Source organism: Maniola hyperantus, chromosome 15 (assembly GCF_902806685.2).
Source record: "Maniola hyperantus chromosome 15, iAphHyp1.2, whole genome shotgun sequence".
Taxonomy (NCBI): domain Eukaryota; kingdom Metazoa; phylum Arthropoda; class Insecta; order Lepidoptera; family Nymphalidae; genus Maniola; species Maniola hyperantus.
The window spans coordinates 9572814-9587528 of record NC_048550.1 but is presented as its reverse complement, the minus strand read 5'-3'; the positions used below and the strand labels follow the sequence as shown (position 1 = coordinate 9587528).

The following is a 14715-nucleotide window of genomic DNA, read 5'->3' as shown; positions in this document are numbered from 1 at the left end:
ATGTCTTTACCAAAGAATTATCTATAATATTAGCGCTGTTATTTTTTTCGATCACACAGTAATACAACTATCAATCCCACAGACACGATATCAAGCTTTAGTAGGAGGTTGCGAGGCCTTGCAGAGCTACTTGCACAAGCGATTAGCAGAGAACTTGAATAGTGAAGCTGCCCTGGGTACAGTGGGTGACGTGGCTCAATGTGTGCAATGGGTTAACTCTACCTTCTTCAGCGTGAGGGCTGCACGTGATCCGAAGAGGTACCTCAGCGTACCGCCCGCTGCTCCCGCAGAGCTCATCTCTAAGAAGATAGAAGGTATGTGCCTACCTAATATCCTTTAAGACTTGATAGTTTACCCCTTGAACTATGAATCAATAAATTGATTTATTAATTTCTTCATTCTATATTCCTGTTCATTTGCCTGACGATTTTGGTCAGCGTCTACCTACTTATTATTCTAAATCGAATGATAAGGTAGGTTTTTATCATGCAATAAATTTTTAATTCATACTTTTATAGTTTTATAAATGCGAAAGTGTGTCTGTCTATTTGTTACGGATTTTGACAGTATATAGAGATAGCTTACATTCCGGTTACATAAGATACTTACTCTTTTAGGGCTCCGTACCTCAAAAGGTAAAAAGGAACACTTATAGGATCTCTTTGTTGTCTGTCTGTCTCTCTGTCTGTTTTTCATCCCAGAAAATCAGAGTAGATAGGTAGGTACTTAAAGAATATTAAAAAATAAACAAGAAGTCGGTAGGTTAGGTACTCTTCGTAGGTATGAAGTTATTTCTTGTAAAACAATGACTTGCTGACAATTTGATTAATCCATAATTAATTAAACTACTCCATCCTTAATAACTACTCTAACTAATATATTATGCCTCCGATTAAAACTTCATCCTTAGGTATTATAGTTTAATTAATCGAGATAATCGAGTTTAATCGTGTTTGTGTTATAATTTATACCGTAACATTGTTTCAGCAGGGTTGTCACTGATTAATAATTAATAGCTTTTCAAGGGCCATCCGTGAAACCCATTTTGACAAAATTTAATAGATGAACTTGCGTCCCAGAGACGAACACCGGCTACTTTTCATTCCCGAAAATCCCACGGGATTTTTAAAACCTAAATCCACGCATATGAAGTCGCGAGCATCATGTATTTGGTATACAGAGATACAAAGTTTATAAGTTGCATCCCGCAGAAGGCTACTTTTATCGCGGAAAATTAAAAAGTTTCCGCGGGAAAGAGCGAAGCTGAGCCGCGTTGCAAGTTGAGAAATAAAATACCTATAGTCCGAGACAGGTCGAGATGGCAATCAGGGAGGGAACACCCCGCACACCCACACAACCCTCGCGCTAAGTCAGTGCGAGCGAGCGCGGATAACGTGTGGGTGTGCACTGCGCCCAGCCGCTATATACCCCAATTGCCATCTCGACCTGTCGCTTACTATACCTATCAGTGGCGTGCAGATTAAGGCATTAAAGCACTGCAATCTGCATACCCTAATTAGTTAAAAAAACTCAATGTGTATTTTTCATTATGACCTACTAATAAATAGGATCCTAGAGAAATTTATCTTAGTCTAGGTATCACGAGTGACATAAGTTGTCCTACATGAAATAAAGGTCTACCCTGACTTCGAAAACTGTGCACACCACTGCTACCTAGTTTTAATTTTTAACCGACTTCCAAAAAGGAGGCGGTTCTCAAATCGACCCGCTTTTTTTAAATATCGACGTTTCAAAAGGTTGTATTTTAGATATATTTTCGTCATACCAGAATTCCCTTTAGTAGTAAAATTTTGTAGTCGGATTTTTTGTAGGTAAATTAGAAACGCTATGAAGAACTACCATATGATTCCAACGACCTTGCTAAGTAGGTAGGTTCCGGATCGTGATGGATGAGTCTTGAGCACTCGTTACACCGCGCTGCCGTTGCAGTTTACACACAATGCAATGCATGGCGCAAAGTTAAAAGAAAACGCGACATAACAATAAAACCTACGCATATGAAGTCGCAGGCATCATCTATTTGGTATTTCGGCATACAGTGATACTCGTAGCTTGTAAATTGTTTCCGGGAAAAGACTACTTTTTATCCTGAAAAATCAAAAAGTTCATGGGAAAGAGCGAAGCAGAGGCGGGCCTGCTCGTTGAGAAATAAAATAAATATCTACCTAATCTATTCCTAGTAATATTACTCTAAGAACTTTTTAATTTTCTGGGATAAAAAGTACCTAGCCTATGTCACTCTCCATGTCTCTATACCCATACAGAAAAACCGGCCAAGTGCGAACCAGACTCGCGCACCGAGGGCGTACTCGGGTATTTTTTTGACATTTTGACAAAAACTATTATCCATAAAAATAAATAAAAATCTGGTTTAGAATGTACAGGTAAAGCCCTTTCATATGATACCCCACTTGGTATAATTATCTTATTTTGAAAATTGAAAATACTAATATTTGTTCATGAACACATTTTAATTTTTTTCTTGTGATGTAACCACAAATTCACAGTTTTCAGATATTTTCCCTAATGTCTGCTATAAGACCTAGCTACCTGCCAAATTTCATAGTTCTAGGTCAACGGGAAGTACCCTATAGGTTTTCTTGACAGACAGACAGACAGCCAACGAAGTGATCCTATAAGGGTTCCTTTTTTTCCTTTTGAGGTATGGAACCTTAAAAATCATGTCAATCCGTTGCTCCGTTGCAACGTGATTGAATGGCAAACCAACAAACCAAAAGCAAACAAACAAAAAAACTTTCGTACTTATAACTTGGGTATTGGGTAGTGATTATTTTCTATCATCGACAAAATCGCTCTCCGCTTAAACCTAGCGTGACTTTTGATATTCTTAATCATCTCCCTATTGCATGCCCTTTGGCCATAAACGCTGGAAATGTCATTGATGCACCTAATGAGTGCCGCATGTTCATTGTGCAGCGCGAACATCACTCGCAGCTACCTTGCTCACAGGAATGTGACGCCACTCATCCTACTGTATACGGTATACCTATAAACAAATTCATCGCATTTTGTACATTATTGTTGACATATATGCAAATAAAATGGGCCAGTCATTAGCTTCTAAGTATTTACCATAATATTATATTGAATGATGTTCTATCTTAAATACATACATAATCTACATCTACACTAATATTATAAAGAGGAAAACTTTGTTTGTTTGTTTGTACTGAATAGGCTCAAAAACTACTGGACCGATTTTAAAAATTCTTTCACCATTCGAAAGCTACATTATCCACGAGTAACATAGGCTATATTTTATTTTGGAAAAAAATAGGGTTCCGTAAGATATTTGGGTTTTTCGGACACAAGGTGTAAAAAATCAACCAGAAAAGTTACTTATTTTGCGTACGCTGCCTAAACTATAAAAGATAGAACCATAAAATGTTCTAATTAATTGTAGATCTTATAAATATCTACAAAAAAGTCCGCGACACACTATACCCATCTATGTCGAGTGAGGCACAGCAACCATTTTTTTATTTAAAAATCTTGAATTTTTTTTGGACTACATTTAAACGCGTTTATTTTACTCATGCTATTAATCCTTATCAAAATAAATGATTTCATCACTAAGAACAGTTTATGGAGATAATATTTGGTCTTTGAATGATTAAAATTGGACGTTTGGTTTTGAAGTTATGGCGAAATTAAAATATTACGATTTCTGCTGCACGGCCCGTTGTCTACACTAATATTATAAAGAGGAAAACTTTGTTTGTTTGTTTGTTTGTTTGTACTGAATAGGCTCAAAAACTACTGGACCGATTTTAAAAATTCTTTCACCATTCGAAAGCTACATTATCCACGAGTAATATTATATAAAGAGGTAATGTCGTTAAGTTTGTTTGTAGGGGGTAATCTTTAGAACTACTGAACCGATTTTAAAAATTCTTTCACCAGTAGAAAGCTACATTATTCCTGAGTGACATAGGCTATACGGGATCTTTAAAAACCTAAATCTACGCGGGCGAAGCCGCGGGGATCAGCTATATTATATAAAATTCAAAGTCCTGACTGACTGACTTATATATTTAACGCATAGCCTGAACCACTGGTCTGAGACATGGGAGGGTGTGTGAAGAGTAGGTATCCATTAGGGAAGGATTTTTCGAAATTTCAGCCCTAAGTGGGTTAAATGCAGGGGACTCATGAGTCATGTTACCTTTTTCGTCATCTATGTCGCCGTTGCAACCGATAGACGTCCAGCGCTGGACATAAATCTTTCTCAATGACTACTTCGATTGCCTAACAAACGTTAGTCAATTCGCGTTTTTCGCTTTACCATTTTGCATTTGCACTATAGGAAGTTTCCTCTGATGCTGCAAATATTCATTTCTGACTTTACCAGTTATTCCGCGTACAATCTACATGTTTGCCGCTATTTATAAGAAAAACTGTACCAGGTAGGATAGTGCATTCAAAGTAAACTGGCGTGTTTCCACTTGAGACCGTCATTAACAATAACAATAGGATTAAGTCGTGGCGGGTGAATTCAAAAGTATCAGCACTATGAGTTTGAACCGGCTCCTTTAAAAATGAAGGCTCTATAAGTGTTTGGTTTATTACCCCTTTTGTTTACGTGGCATGTCGAATGTAATCACATTGTTATTGCTAATGACGGTCTCAATTGGAAACACGCCAGTTTATTTTGAATGAACCTGTACCTTTCAGAGCTTTGTGTAAGGGCAATGAACGGCCTAGCTAGTGCCGGGCTGATTACTATGGACGAAGTTTGCTGTATACAGTCGACGGAAGCAGGACGGTTGATGTCGTTGTACTACCTAGATTTGGAGACTATGAAGCTCATTATGAAGGTATGGTATTTGTTTTGTAGTTTTAAGAAAATATAAAAAAAATACCTTTATACTTTGACGTAAGATTTTTACACTAATTATTACCTGCTATTTCCCAAAACCACAAACTTCATAGTCGCTGATCGTTTCTCCTTGTGTTGGGGACAATATGCATAAAAAATTTCAGCTTTTATAAAATAACGAAGGTCTGGCACGCGCTGGCTCTCTCTATAGCGTAACCTTTTTATCGGTTCAACTTCCGGAATATTTTAGAACTTAACTGCCAACAAAAAGTTTCATATTGGAGTCAATAGGTATACCTAACATCAGAAATTACTGATACTTACTCTATAATGTCTGTAAAATCCGTAAGATTAATTCGTGACAAAATATTCTTGCAGTTTAGAATTTTTTCACCTCTTTTAGTATGCACAGCAAATCGTTTAAAAGGTTACTTTTCACCATGAATTTTTTTGCCGTGGTCATGCGAAGTCTGTAATAAAAAGACACGTTAGATACCTACTATACCTACTCACAATTACAAAAATTAAAATTATAAAAATAATAATTTTGCCAGTGAATTTTGCAGCTTTGCAAGTTACAAAATTAAATGTAAAAACCTTCGTAATACGACTAGTAGCAACTTAAAACAGCATACATTTGGTACATCGTATACAGTTAGATGGCACGGAGAGTCTCGAGCGTCTTTTATGGCTGGTATGCGAGAGTCACGAACTGGCGGATATGCATCTGCGCGTGGACGAGCGGCGCTGTCTCAACGCGCTCAACAGGAACAGCGCCGCCGCCACCATACGCTTCCCGATGAAGGGCAAGATCAACAGCCGCCAGATGAAACTCAGCTGGTAAGATTACCGTTACAGGGTAGACAAACATCTAGATTTTACCGTCTCTAATAGATTGTTAGCGAAAGCCGCGACTTATTTGGATAATGTACTTAGACAAATCTGTAACCACTCAGTAGGTAGGACCTAAGTTTCAATAAAATTTTAGTAAGGTTTTTTGCCGAAAAGCAATATCTAGATACTATGTAGTGGGCGGATAAAACTTACATTGGTACGAGATTATAATAGTATTCTGATATGAGAAAGACAAAGCTATTGGATGTTTATCTGCGCGTGGACGAGCGGCGCTGTCTCAACGCGCTCAACAGAAACTGCGCCCCGCCACCATACGCTTCCCGATGAAGGGCAAGATCAACAACAGTAACAGTAGTCGCCAGATGAAACTCAGCTGGTAAGATTACCGTTACATGCGAAACTCAGCACTAATTTGAATATGTAATTTTCCGCGTAGACAAATTAGGAGCCCACTCACCGGGTGCAATACCTATAAAAGTGAACATATTATTTAAGGCTTTTTTGATGAAAGGGTCTTTGAGATTTTTCCTAAATTGCGATGCCTTAATAATATATTGCCAATATACTATCTACTCTTCAAAAATTATTCAAGGGTGTGTGGGGAATTTATGACCACTTAAAATCTTAATATAGCAGCAGTCCATGCATAAAAAATATGTTTGCAAGTGCGAAAATGACTTTAATCGGGTTGTAAATTCATCATACATTACCATATGCTATAAATGGCAAAATGATCAGAAAAATGCCGCAGAATAGGTACGCTGATCATGCGGAAGTACTTAAATCATCTTCGTCAATTACCTACATGACTTAGTATGCGAAGGCAGAGACGATATTTTATTGAAACATAGATACCTACTCATATTAAGTATATTCTTCCATCATAATAATATCTCAAACCATCGCTGGCTCACTACTGAGCATGCCGATTTTCTTACGAAATTTTGGTTCATCAAGTCAAATAATTAGGTACTTAAACGCATATACAGTGCGACAAGGCTATCTTGGCGCGTGGCGAAAATCGGAACTAACGTTGCCTTCAAGTGTCCCCTTTGTTCTTGTTTGAATATTCTAAGCCTTTGTTCTCCAACAGCGCCCCCCTGTCAATGTCATTCAAGTGCCAAGAGAGCCTTAAAAACCTTTTAGGCAGAACACATACACCTGATTAATTCTTTAACATCCCTTCCAGCGTCATCCAAGCTGTCCTAGGTTGCCTGCCTATCCCAGATCCTTCACTCAGCCAAGAAGCTATGAAAATCATGAGAATTGCCGAAAGGGTTTGCAAATGTCAGTTGTTTTTAGATACCAAGCTCCAATGTACCTATTTATTATTAGATAGCTTTTGTCATAAGTTCTCAGTAAAATTCATAACGGGTTCCATCATCACGGGGTTTTCATTATGTACTAGATGATGCCCGCGACTTCGTCCGCGTGGATTTTCCCGTGGGAACTCTTTGATTTTCCGGGATCAAAAGTAACCTGCGGGATGCAAGCTATATCTGTACCAAATTTCATTGAAATTGGTTAAAAGTAACGTACGTAAGACGTGAAAAGCTAGCAGACAGACAGACACACTTTCGCATTTATAATATTAAGTATATAGTATGGATTATCCATGGAATAGGAAGCGGGGTGGGTCACCTAGTAGGTACTTATCTACTTATACCTACATTAACATTTCCTTTTTACAGGTTTGGTTTCATACGTGACTCGGTCCAATTTAATTTCTCAAAACCCAAAATTCTTCACGGCAATTCTGAACTCATTGATATTAGCAAAATGCATATCCGCTCATCTGTGGGAGAATTCGCCTTATGTGTGTCGACAACTGAAGGGAATAGGACAAACTTACAGTACTCTGCTTGCGTCTGCCGGGAAAACCAACTTTATGGTCTTGGAGGAAAGTCATCCCAGAGATTTAGAGAGGGTATGTTGGATTTTGAAGTCATTTTGAAGTATTTTAAATGCAGATTGTCAGTAAACTTTCACACGCACCATACTTGCGGTTTTGTGGTTGAATTCTAAATAAATAATTTATTTTAGTTTATCGAGTTGATGAGTAACCCATTGTACCATAGGCGGTCAATCCGTTAATGGTTCCATTAACGGATCACCGACTCAGAGAGTCTGGCTTCGTTATTAAGGTGGTTCTGCATCCTTGGCAGTAACGTTACAGTTGTCTCAAGATAGACGACGGGTTTTAAAGTATTGCCGCCTATATGTGTTTTGCCACTAACGAGCAAAGGGAGACCACAAATATCTACTCGTGTGGGGACACTTACCTGTACATTCTAAAACAGTTATTTATTTATTTTTATGCATACTAATAGTTTTTGATTTATCGTGCAAAATGTCGAAAAAATACGACTGTAGTAGTGAACCCTCGGTACGCGAGTCTGACTCGCACTTGGCCGGCTTTTTTTACTATCGTGTGACGTGTCGTGAGAATGTAAAGGTGTGGTGAGAACGCAGAATTTGATTTGGTATGTGCTTTCGTATGAGCAAAATAATAGTCATAAGTTTAGTGTCAAGGCACGAGTGAAATGCGACTGGAAACCTTTGACCTACCTAATCTAGAATCTAGATTTCTAAGAGATTAAGAATTTCATTGTTGGAGGATAAATTTTACATGTCTTTACTGAAGTAAAAATGCACTTTTCCTTTTAAATCCATGATCTTAAGATATCTTTTAGTTCTTTGACAATTCTTTATATTAGCAACTAGCTGATGCCCACGACTTCGACCGCGTTGATTCAGACTTAAAAAATCCTGTGGGAACTTTTTGATTTTCCGGAATAAAAAGTAGCCTATGGCACTATCCACGTCTTTTAACTATACAAGCAATAGGTACACACCAACAACACACAAAACTACACAAAATATTATGTTCTAGAACACACTCAAAGTACGTTTCATTCCGACACCGGTGCTTCCTCAGGAGATGAATAAATAGACTCCACAATGCACATTTGTGTGTGTTCTAGAAGATTTATGTAGTGCTTGCTATATGTTGGTGGTGTGTATTACTTGCTTTTATTGCTTCTACAGTAGTGGGAGGGCCGGCGGTGCACTGCACGTAGTATCATATTGATTTGTCTATTTTGGCGGATTATAGCAAACTAGCTGATGCCCGCGACTTCGTACGTGTTTATTTAGGTTTTTAAAAATCCCGTGGGAACTCTTTGCATTTCCGGAATAAAAAGTAGCCTATGTCTCTTTCCAGGTTTTAAACTATACCCAATACCCATGCATAAAGTCACGTCGATTCGTTGCTCCGTTGCGACGTGATTGAAGAAAAAACCAACAAACAATGACACTTTCACATTAATAAAAACGAACTTGTGGTTCCTCAAAGTAATTCCTCATCATGGACTTCCGCAAAGTAACGCCTTCTTTTATCCAACATTCCAGATAATGAACAAAGGTCCTCCCGCCGGTAATTTACTCAGAAAACAAATAAGTCTACTTCCAAAATACAATCTCACTATGACACCCGTCAGCGAGAAGATTGTGCGCATTCAACTAATATTACTTAATCATGCGCACTTAGCTGAAAATATGGACAACCTGACGGCCGGTGGCAATCATAAGAGTTATGTTATTGTGGGAGACTCGGAAAACTATCTATTATACTTCACAACCTTCAAGTAAGTATAGATAGTTCAATCCATGATGACGCGCCCCACTCTGCAAATGTGATAATGTACTGGTTGAGTGTGAGTTCTATCGTCTATTTTAAGGGTGTTTTACATTACATTTTTGTATCAATATGCATTAAGTAGCTGGTGTAAGTACCAGCTACATATTGAAAGATATATTTGCTGCTGCATTGTTAAACATAAGAGTATTATTATCTACAGGGAGTTTGATCTTATAAGCGTTTACGACGGATGCATGACGTTTGAGATAACCCGGAAACAAACTGATGAACACAAAGTATTCGCTCACTGCATTAGTTCAACTTTAGGTAACTTGATATTTTGGATTTTTTTGTCTAAATCACCTACCTACGCTTGTTAGAAAGTTAGAAACCTTGAATATGAATAGTACAAGGTAATTTTTTGGTTACAGTTGGCATTGATGAAAAGTGCGAATATTCGTTCATGGATATAAATCCTTTACCTGAAGTAAATATAACTGATAATCACTTCTCAGTACATAAAACTCTGGAAAATCCTCAGCACATGCATCAAACAACTATCGCTAATGTTTTCAAAGAGCGAAAAAGAAAGATTTTTAATGAGACTGACACTATGCAATCTAAGGAAAAAAGAAAGCGGGATAATAATTTAATAGACTCATTTAAATTCCTCAAAGAATCTTTAGAAAAAACGGCAGATGAAATCAAAGTGGATTTTAACACAACATCTGATGTATCTAATAACTTATTGCAAAATTTAACAAAAACAAAAGAACCTTTAAATAAAAATTCTTCTGCAACAATATCACTCAATCGTGTAAGAGATGATCAATATGAAAATCAATCACTTGAGAACGCATTTTCGGAAGATTTTGATATGGAAGATTTAGATGTAGATGAGGAACAATATAAGGGAATTTTGGGTGAAATAGAGAATGAAATAAAATATAGGAAATGTATTAATTTTGTAGGATTAAAAGCAGAACCTAAACCATCAAAGCATGATCAATTTTCTTATTTCCGTAAAAGTGATCCTGTGAGATATAACTACAAAAGGCAAGCTGAAACATATAAAAACATGCATACACCGGCGAATCGTCGAAAGTTAAACACAAAAAATAATTACACCTTTCTAGAAATGTTGCAGAAAAAACATTCAAATGACGATAATGATGCTACAGAAACAAAAAGTGAAACTGAATTTTCTGAAACCGTCAAATCACAAATAGAAAAATATTTGCAAAAAGCACAAAACAAAGTTAAGATTAAACACCCGATTTTATTGGAAATTGCAGACACTTCAAACACAAAAGTCAAGGATGTAAGTCCAATAGACTCGATATACTTAACAAAAGATGAATCAGAACCATCACAAAATTGTAAAACAGAATCTGATGATAATGATCAAAGTTTGAACTCTGTCGTGAATTATAAAAATAATTATCACCTTGACGCAGAGGCAGATCAATTCAATAAAAATACAAAAGACTCGATAGGCTCAACAATAGATGAATCATTACAAGTTTGTGAAAATGAAATGATTTCTAACTCTATCGATAGTGAAGAAAACCAGCTTCAACTTAACGCAGAGAAAGAAACTACTGTTAGTTTAAATGCAGCAATACAGGAAAATGAAATGAATTTACAAAGTTCAACAAGTCTTATACCACAACAGTATTTAAAAATCATGCCCTGTAACCAGGCCACAAGTAAAATTGCTAAATCAACCGAACTCCAAGAAAAGAACTTGAAAGAAATAATACTTAAAGATACTGATCAAATGGTTGAGCAAAAAGGACAAAACGAAAATAAAAAATTTTCGTTAACTACCTTTTTACCAAGATTTAACGTCACACAATCTAATACATTGCCTATTTCAGTTAATAAGAGTGAAGTTCAAATAATTATGCCGTCAAATAATCAACCAAATTTCGTTGAAAAGGCACTCATTCTTGAAAATACAAATAATTTTCACAATCATGGAGATGATGATAATAATGATTACTATTTTGAATCAAACGCTTCTGAAATGCCGACTTTGGAAGAAAACATTGAGAAAATGAATACGTACACATTCGGGAAAACTGAGAAATTTAATATTTGTACTGAAAATTCTTCTAAACAAAAGGTCCAGATTATAAGCAAACTTAAAGTAGATTTAGATGTTACTGAGATAGTTTATAAAAGAGACAAGCTGTCGCCTAAGTTAAATGAAGTTAATACTAACACTAAGTCTAATGAAAAATCGAAAATAGTTAGCTCTAAAATTTTAGACAAGGATAGTGGCAATAAAATTACATCACTCCGAAATACAGCATACAAAAGGCTTTTTGATCCTTGTCTGTCTAATGAAGCAAAAAGGAATTCCACTTTCGTTCAAATTATAAAATCCAATACTGATTATAAGAGAAGTTATCCGAAAATAAATAATTATTATTGTGAAAATAGTTTACCGTTACAAAATGGCGATAAATATTGTAACAAATACATAATCGCTAGAGATAATAAAGAAAACACATCTGTTATGGATGGATTGCAGATATACGGCAATACTATCAAAAGGTTAGAATTATGAGCTTTATTTTGAAAAAGGATGTTATACTAATTTTCTCCTATATTGAACACTAGCTGATGCCCACGACTTCGTCTGCGTAGAATTGGTTTTTAAAAATCCGTGGGAACTCTTTTATTTTGCGGGTTAAAAAGTATCCTATGTCATTCTAGGTCTTTAACTATATCCATGCAAAAAATCACGTTGATCCGTTGCTCTGTTGTGACGTGATTGAAGGACAAACCAACAAACAAACTTTCGCATTTATAATATGGGTGCTGACTAGCTGACCCGCCCCGGCTTCGCACGGATAGAATTTCTGAAAATAATTTCTTAGTGGGATTCTACGTTTTAGAGATAACCTGTATGCAAAATCTCAAGTTCCCACTTCCACACTGTCACTTAGTCAGTTTGTTAATTTATAAAATATATACCTAGATAGATGGATACCTTTCATTCCCCTTTCCTCTTCAACTGGTCGAGTTGAATTTGAACCTACGGTCATTTAGATTGAGTACAATTTCTAAACTCCCTTTAAAGATTTAGATTTTTACATTCCTTAGTTCTTTCTGCACAATGAATATTATGAAAAATTAAATCAAGTATTTAGACACTTGCCTGTTTCAGGCAAAACAATAGTATTTACGAAATACAAAAATTTAATAGAGCTACAAGTTGTAGTATCCAAAACCCAAATATACTTATAGCCAAGACCAGCAGAAAGTATAATGTCACGGACCAAGATAATGTACACATACCTTCACAACAGTCACTAACGGTTGCGAAAAAGAATAACGTATTGCAAAAAGCAATATCCAAACGAGACAACTTGATGGAAAAAGTTACTAGCGAAAACAATTGCGAAGTTCAACAAAAACCGCGAAATTTAAATAAACAGATTCAAAATTATTCTACAGAAAGTGAATCACTACATTTTAATGTTGGTCAAAATATTGAAGAAGAAAATCTACAAATACGGACTCTTGGTGTTATGTTAAGTGGGTTAAATTCCACCCTTGACTTTGACGTAAATCAAAGCAGTGGTGAAATTATACCACCACCACCAGAGTTTTGCGATGATAATACAACGAGTTCATCAACATTCAGTGACAATTATTTTAATGACAAAAAATTAGAACCTAACAATTCATCAGACAAACCTAATTTGTCTGAGAAAACAAATATAACACTGGATAAGGTTAAAAATATCAAATCGATCTCTGACTATAACGAAACGATCCTGGATGTGAATAACTTTCATGATGATAAAGATACGATGATCTCTAAAGATAAATCAAATAATGATTCTGTTAAGGATATATTACAAAAATACAGCAATATTTTCAAAATGTTAGTAACGACTTTTTAACTGTCTCATTGGTTAATCTGAAGAAAATATGATACCTAGTAGTACCTATATTAATTTTTTTTTGTGCTTTTCAGGCAGAAACCAAGCAGTACTAATATTAAATTTAAATCAAAAATAAATAAGTATGAATATTCCGATAATAGTACAAAAGTTGTAACGGCCAAGAATAGTAGAAAATGGAAAATCAGGGACATTGATAAGATCCAAATTTCTCTACCTCAGTCACTTATTATTGAAAATAATAATTCTGCATCTCAAAAATTGATGATCAATCAACATTATATTGCATCCCAAAACTGGATAACTCAACAAGATAATATGAGTGCAGAAGCTGCTTATGCGAAACATTATGAAATTCAACAGAGCCCACAAAACGATAATAATAAACAAATCCAAGACTATTCAACATCTGAATGTGATATTAATATTGATGACGATACAGTAGATGAAGCTCTAGAAATACTTTCTCCTGATGATGATTATAATATAGATGAGACTATATTAAATCCTAAAACTCTACTAGAATGTATGAATACGATGGATAAGGACAAAATTACAATAAGCCCGAATGGATTTTGTGATGATAGTGATGAAAATAGGAGTACATATTCGCCAACTTATACTACAGGCAATCAAAATTCTGAAGAAATTACTTCTCAAGTTTATAAAGACTACACACAAAATGATGAAGACACTTTCGAAACCACAAACGTGTTTGACAATGATTCTGTAGTTGACTTAACACCTTCAAAGGAAGTTGAAACTTGGACACTATCGCAAGAACATGTTGGTAATAGCTTATTTAATTCTAATGATATGTCGTCCTCTGGTCGTTCTTCTAATACTTATACTATTCTGCGCAAAAATTGTACTGAAAACAACAGTGAATCACACAAATATGCACGTAATCCTCGTGATGCACGTCAAGAAAAACTATCTTACTTTAAGTTTGACCGTAAATGTCAGTATAAGAAAATATAATTTATATTTTGTACCCATTTGTTAGTGTTTTATTTTCCCTAGGAAAATCTGGGTGCCCACCGCATTATTTTATCAAGAAGGATTGTTTGTTTGATAATGCAATGGGCTCTCAGATGTGACCTCCTTCCATTAAGCGAAGTCGAACCCTCAGAAATGAGAAATGCGTTTTTATACTCTTTGCGTTGTATTCCTCATTGCTGAGGATTATGACGCGTTTTCTATTAATCACAGCAGGTATAATGGTAAGAAATTTCAATAATGCGGAGGGTTGCCCTATCCTTCCCCAGTCCGCATACTTTCAAAGTTATTCTAAGCTTACAACTCGAGAACGAGATTTCGAGTTTTACAGCTATTTAAAGAGTCTGGCTAACGAAAGATGACTTGAAAAGCGCGGCAAATTTAAAAAATATCAGTATGGCAGCTCTGAAATTAGTATGACAGACCTGGAATAACCTAAT

The 14715-nt window shown here is 35.9% G+C and overlaps 1 protein-coding gene across 1 annotated transcript in view; it reads left to right on the top strand.

The window, feature by feature from the left end:
• Nucleotides 1-14272, top strand: part of LOC117989045 (uncharacterized) — a 47464-nt gene extending 33192 nt beyond the window's left edge. The window contains exons 13-22 of the mRNA XM_069503593.1: nt 83-314; nt 4717-4859; nt 5517-5701; nt 6906-7003; nt 7408-7643; nt 9128-9363; nt 9577-9683; nt 9788-11918; nt 12535-13257; nt 13351-14272. Of these exons, the coding sequence (XP_069359694.1) occupies nt 83-314; nt 4717-4859; nt 5517-5701; nt 6906-7003; nt 7408-7643; nt 9128-9363; nt 9577-9683; nt 9788-11918; nt 12535-13257; nt 13351-14257 (4998 nt within the window). The 3' untranslated portion in view covers nt 14258-14272. The remainder of the gene's footprint in view (nt 1-82; nt 315-4716; nt 4860-5516; nt 5702-6905; nt 7004-7407; nt 7644-9127; nt 9364-9576; nt 9684-9787; nt 11919-12534; nt 13258-13350) is intronic.
• The last annotated feature ends 443 nt before the right edge of the window (nt 14273-14715 follow it).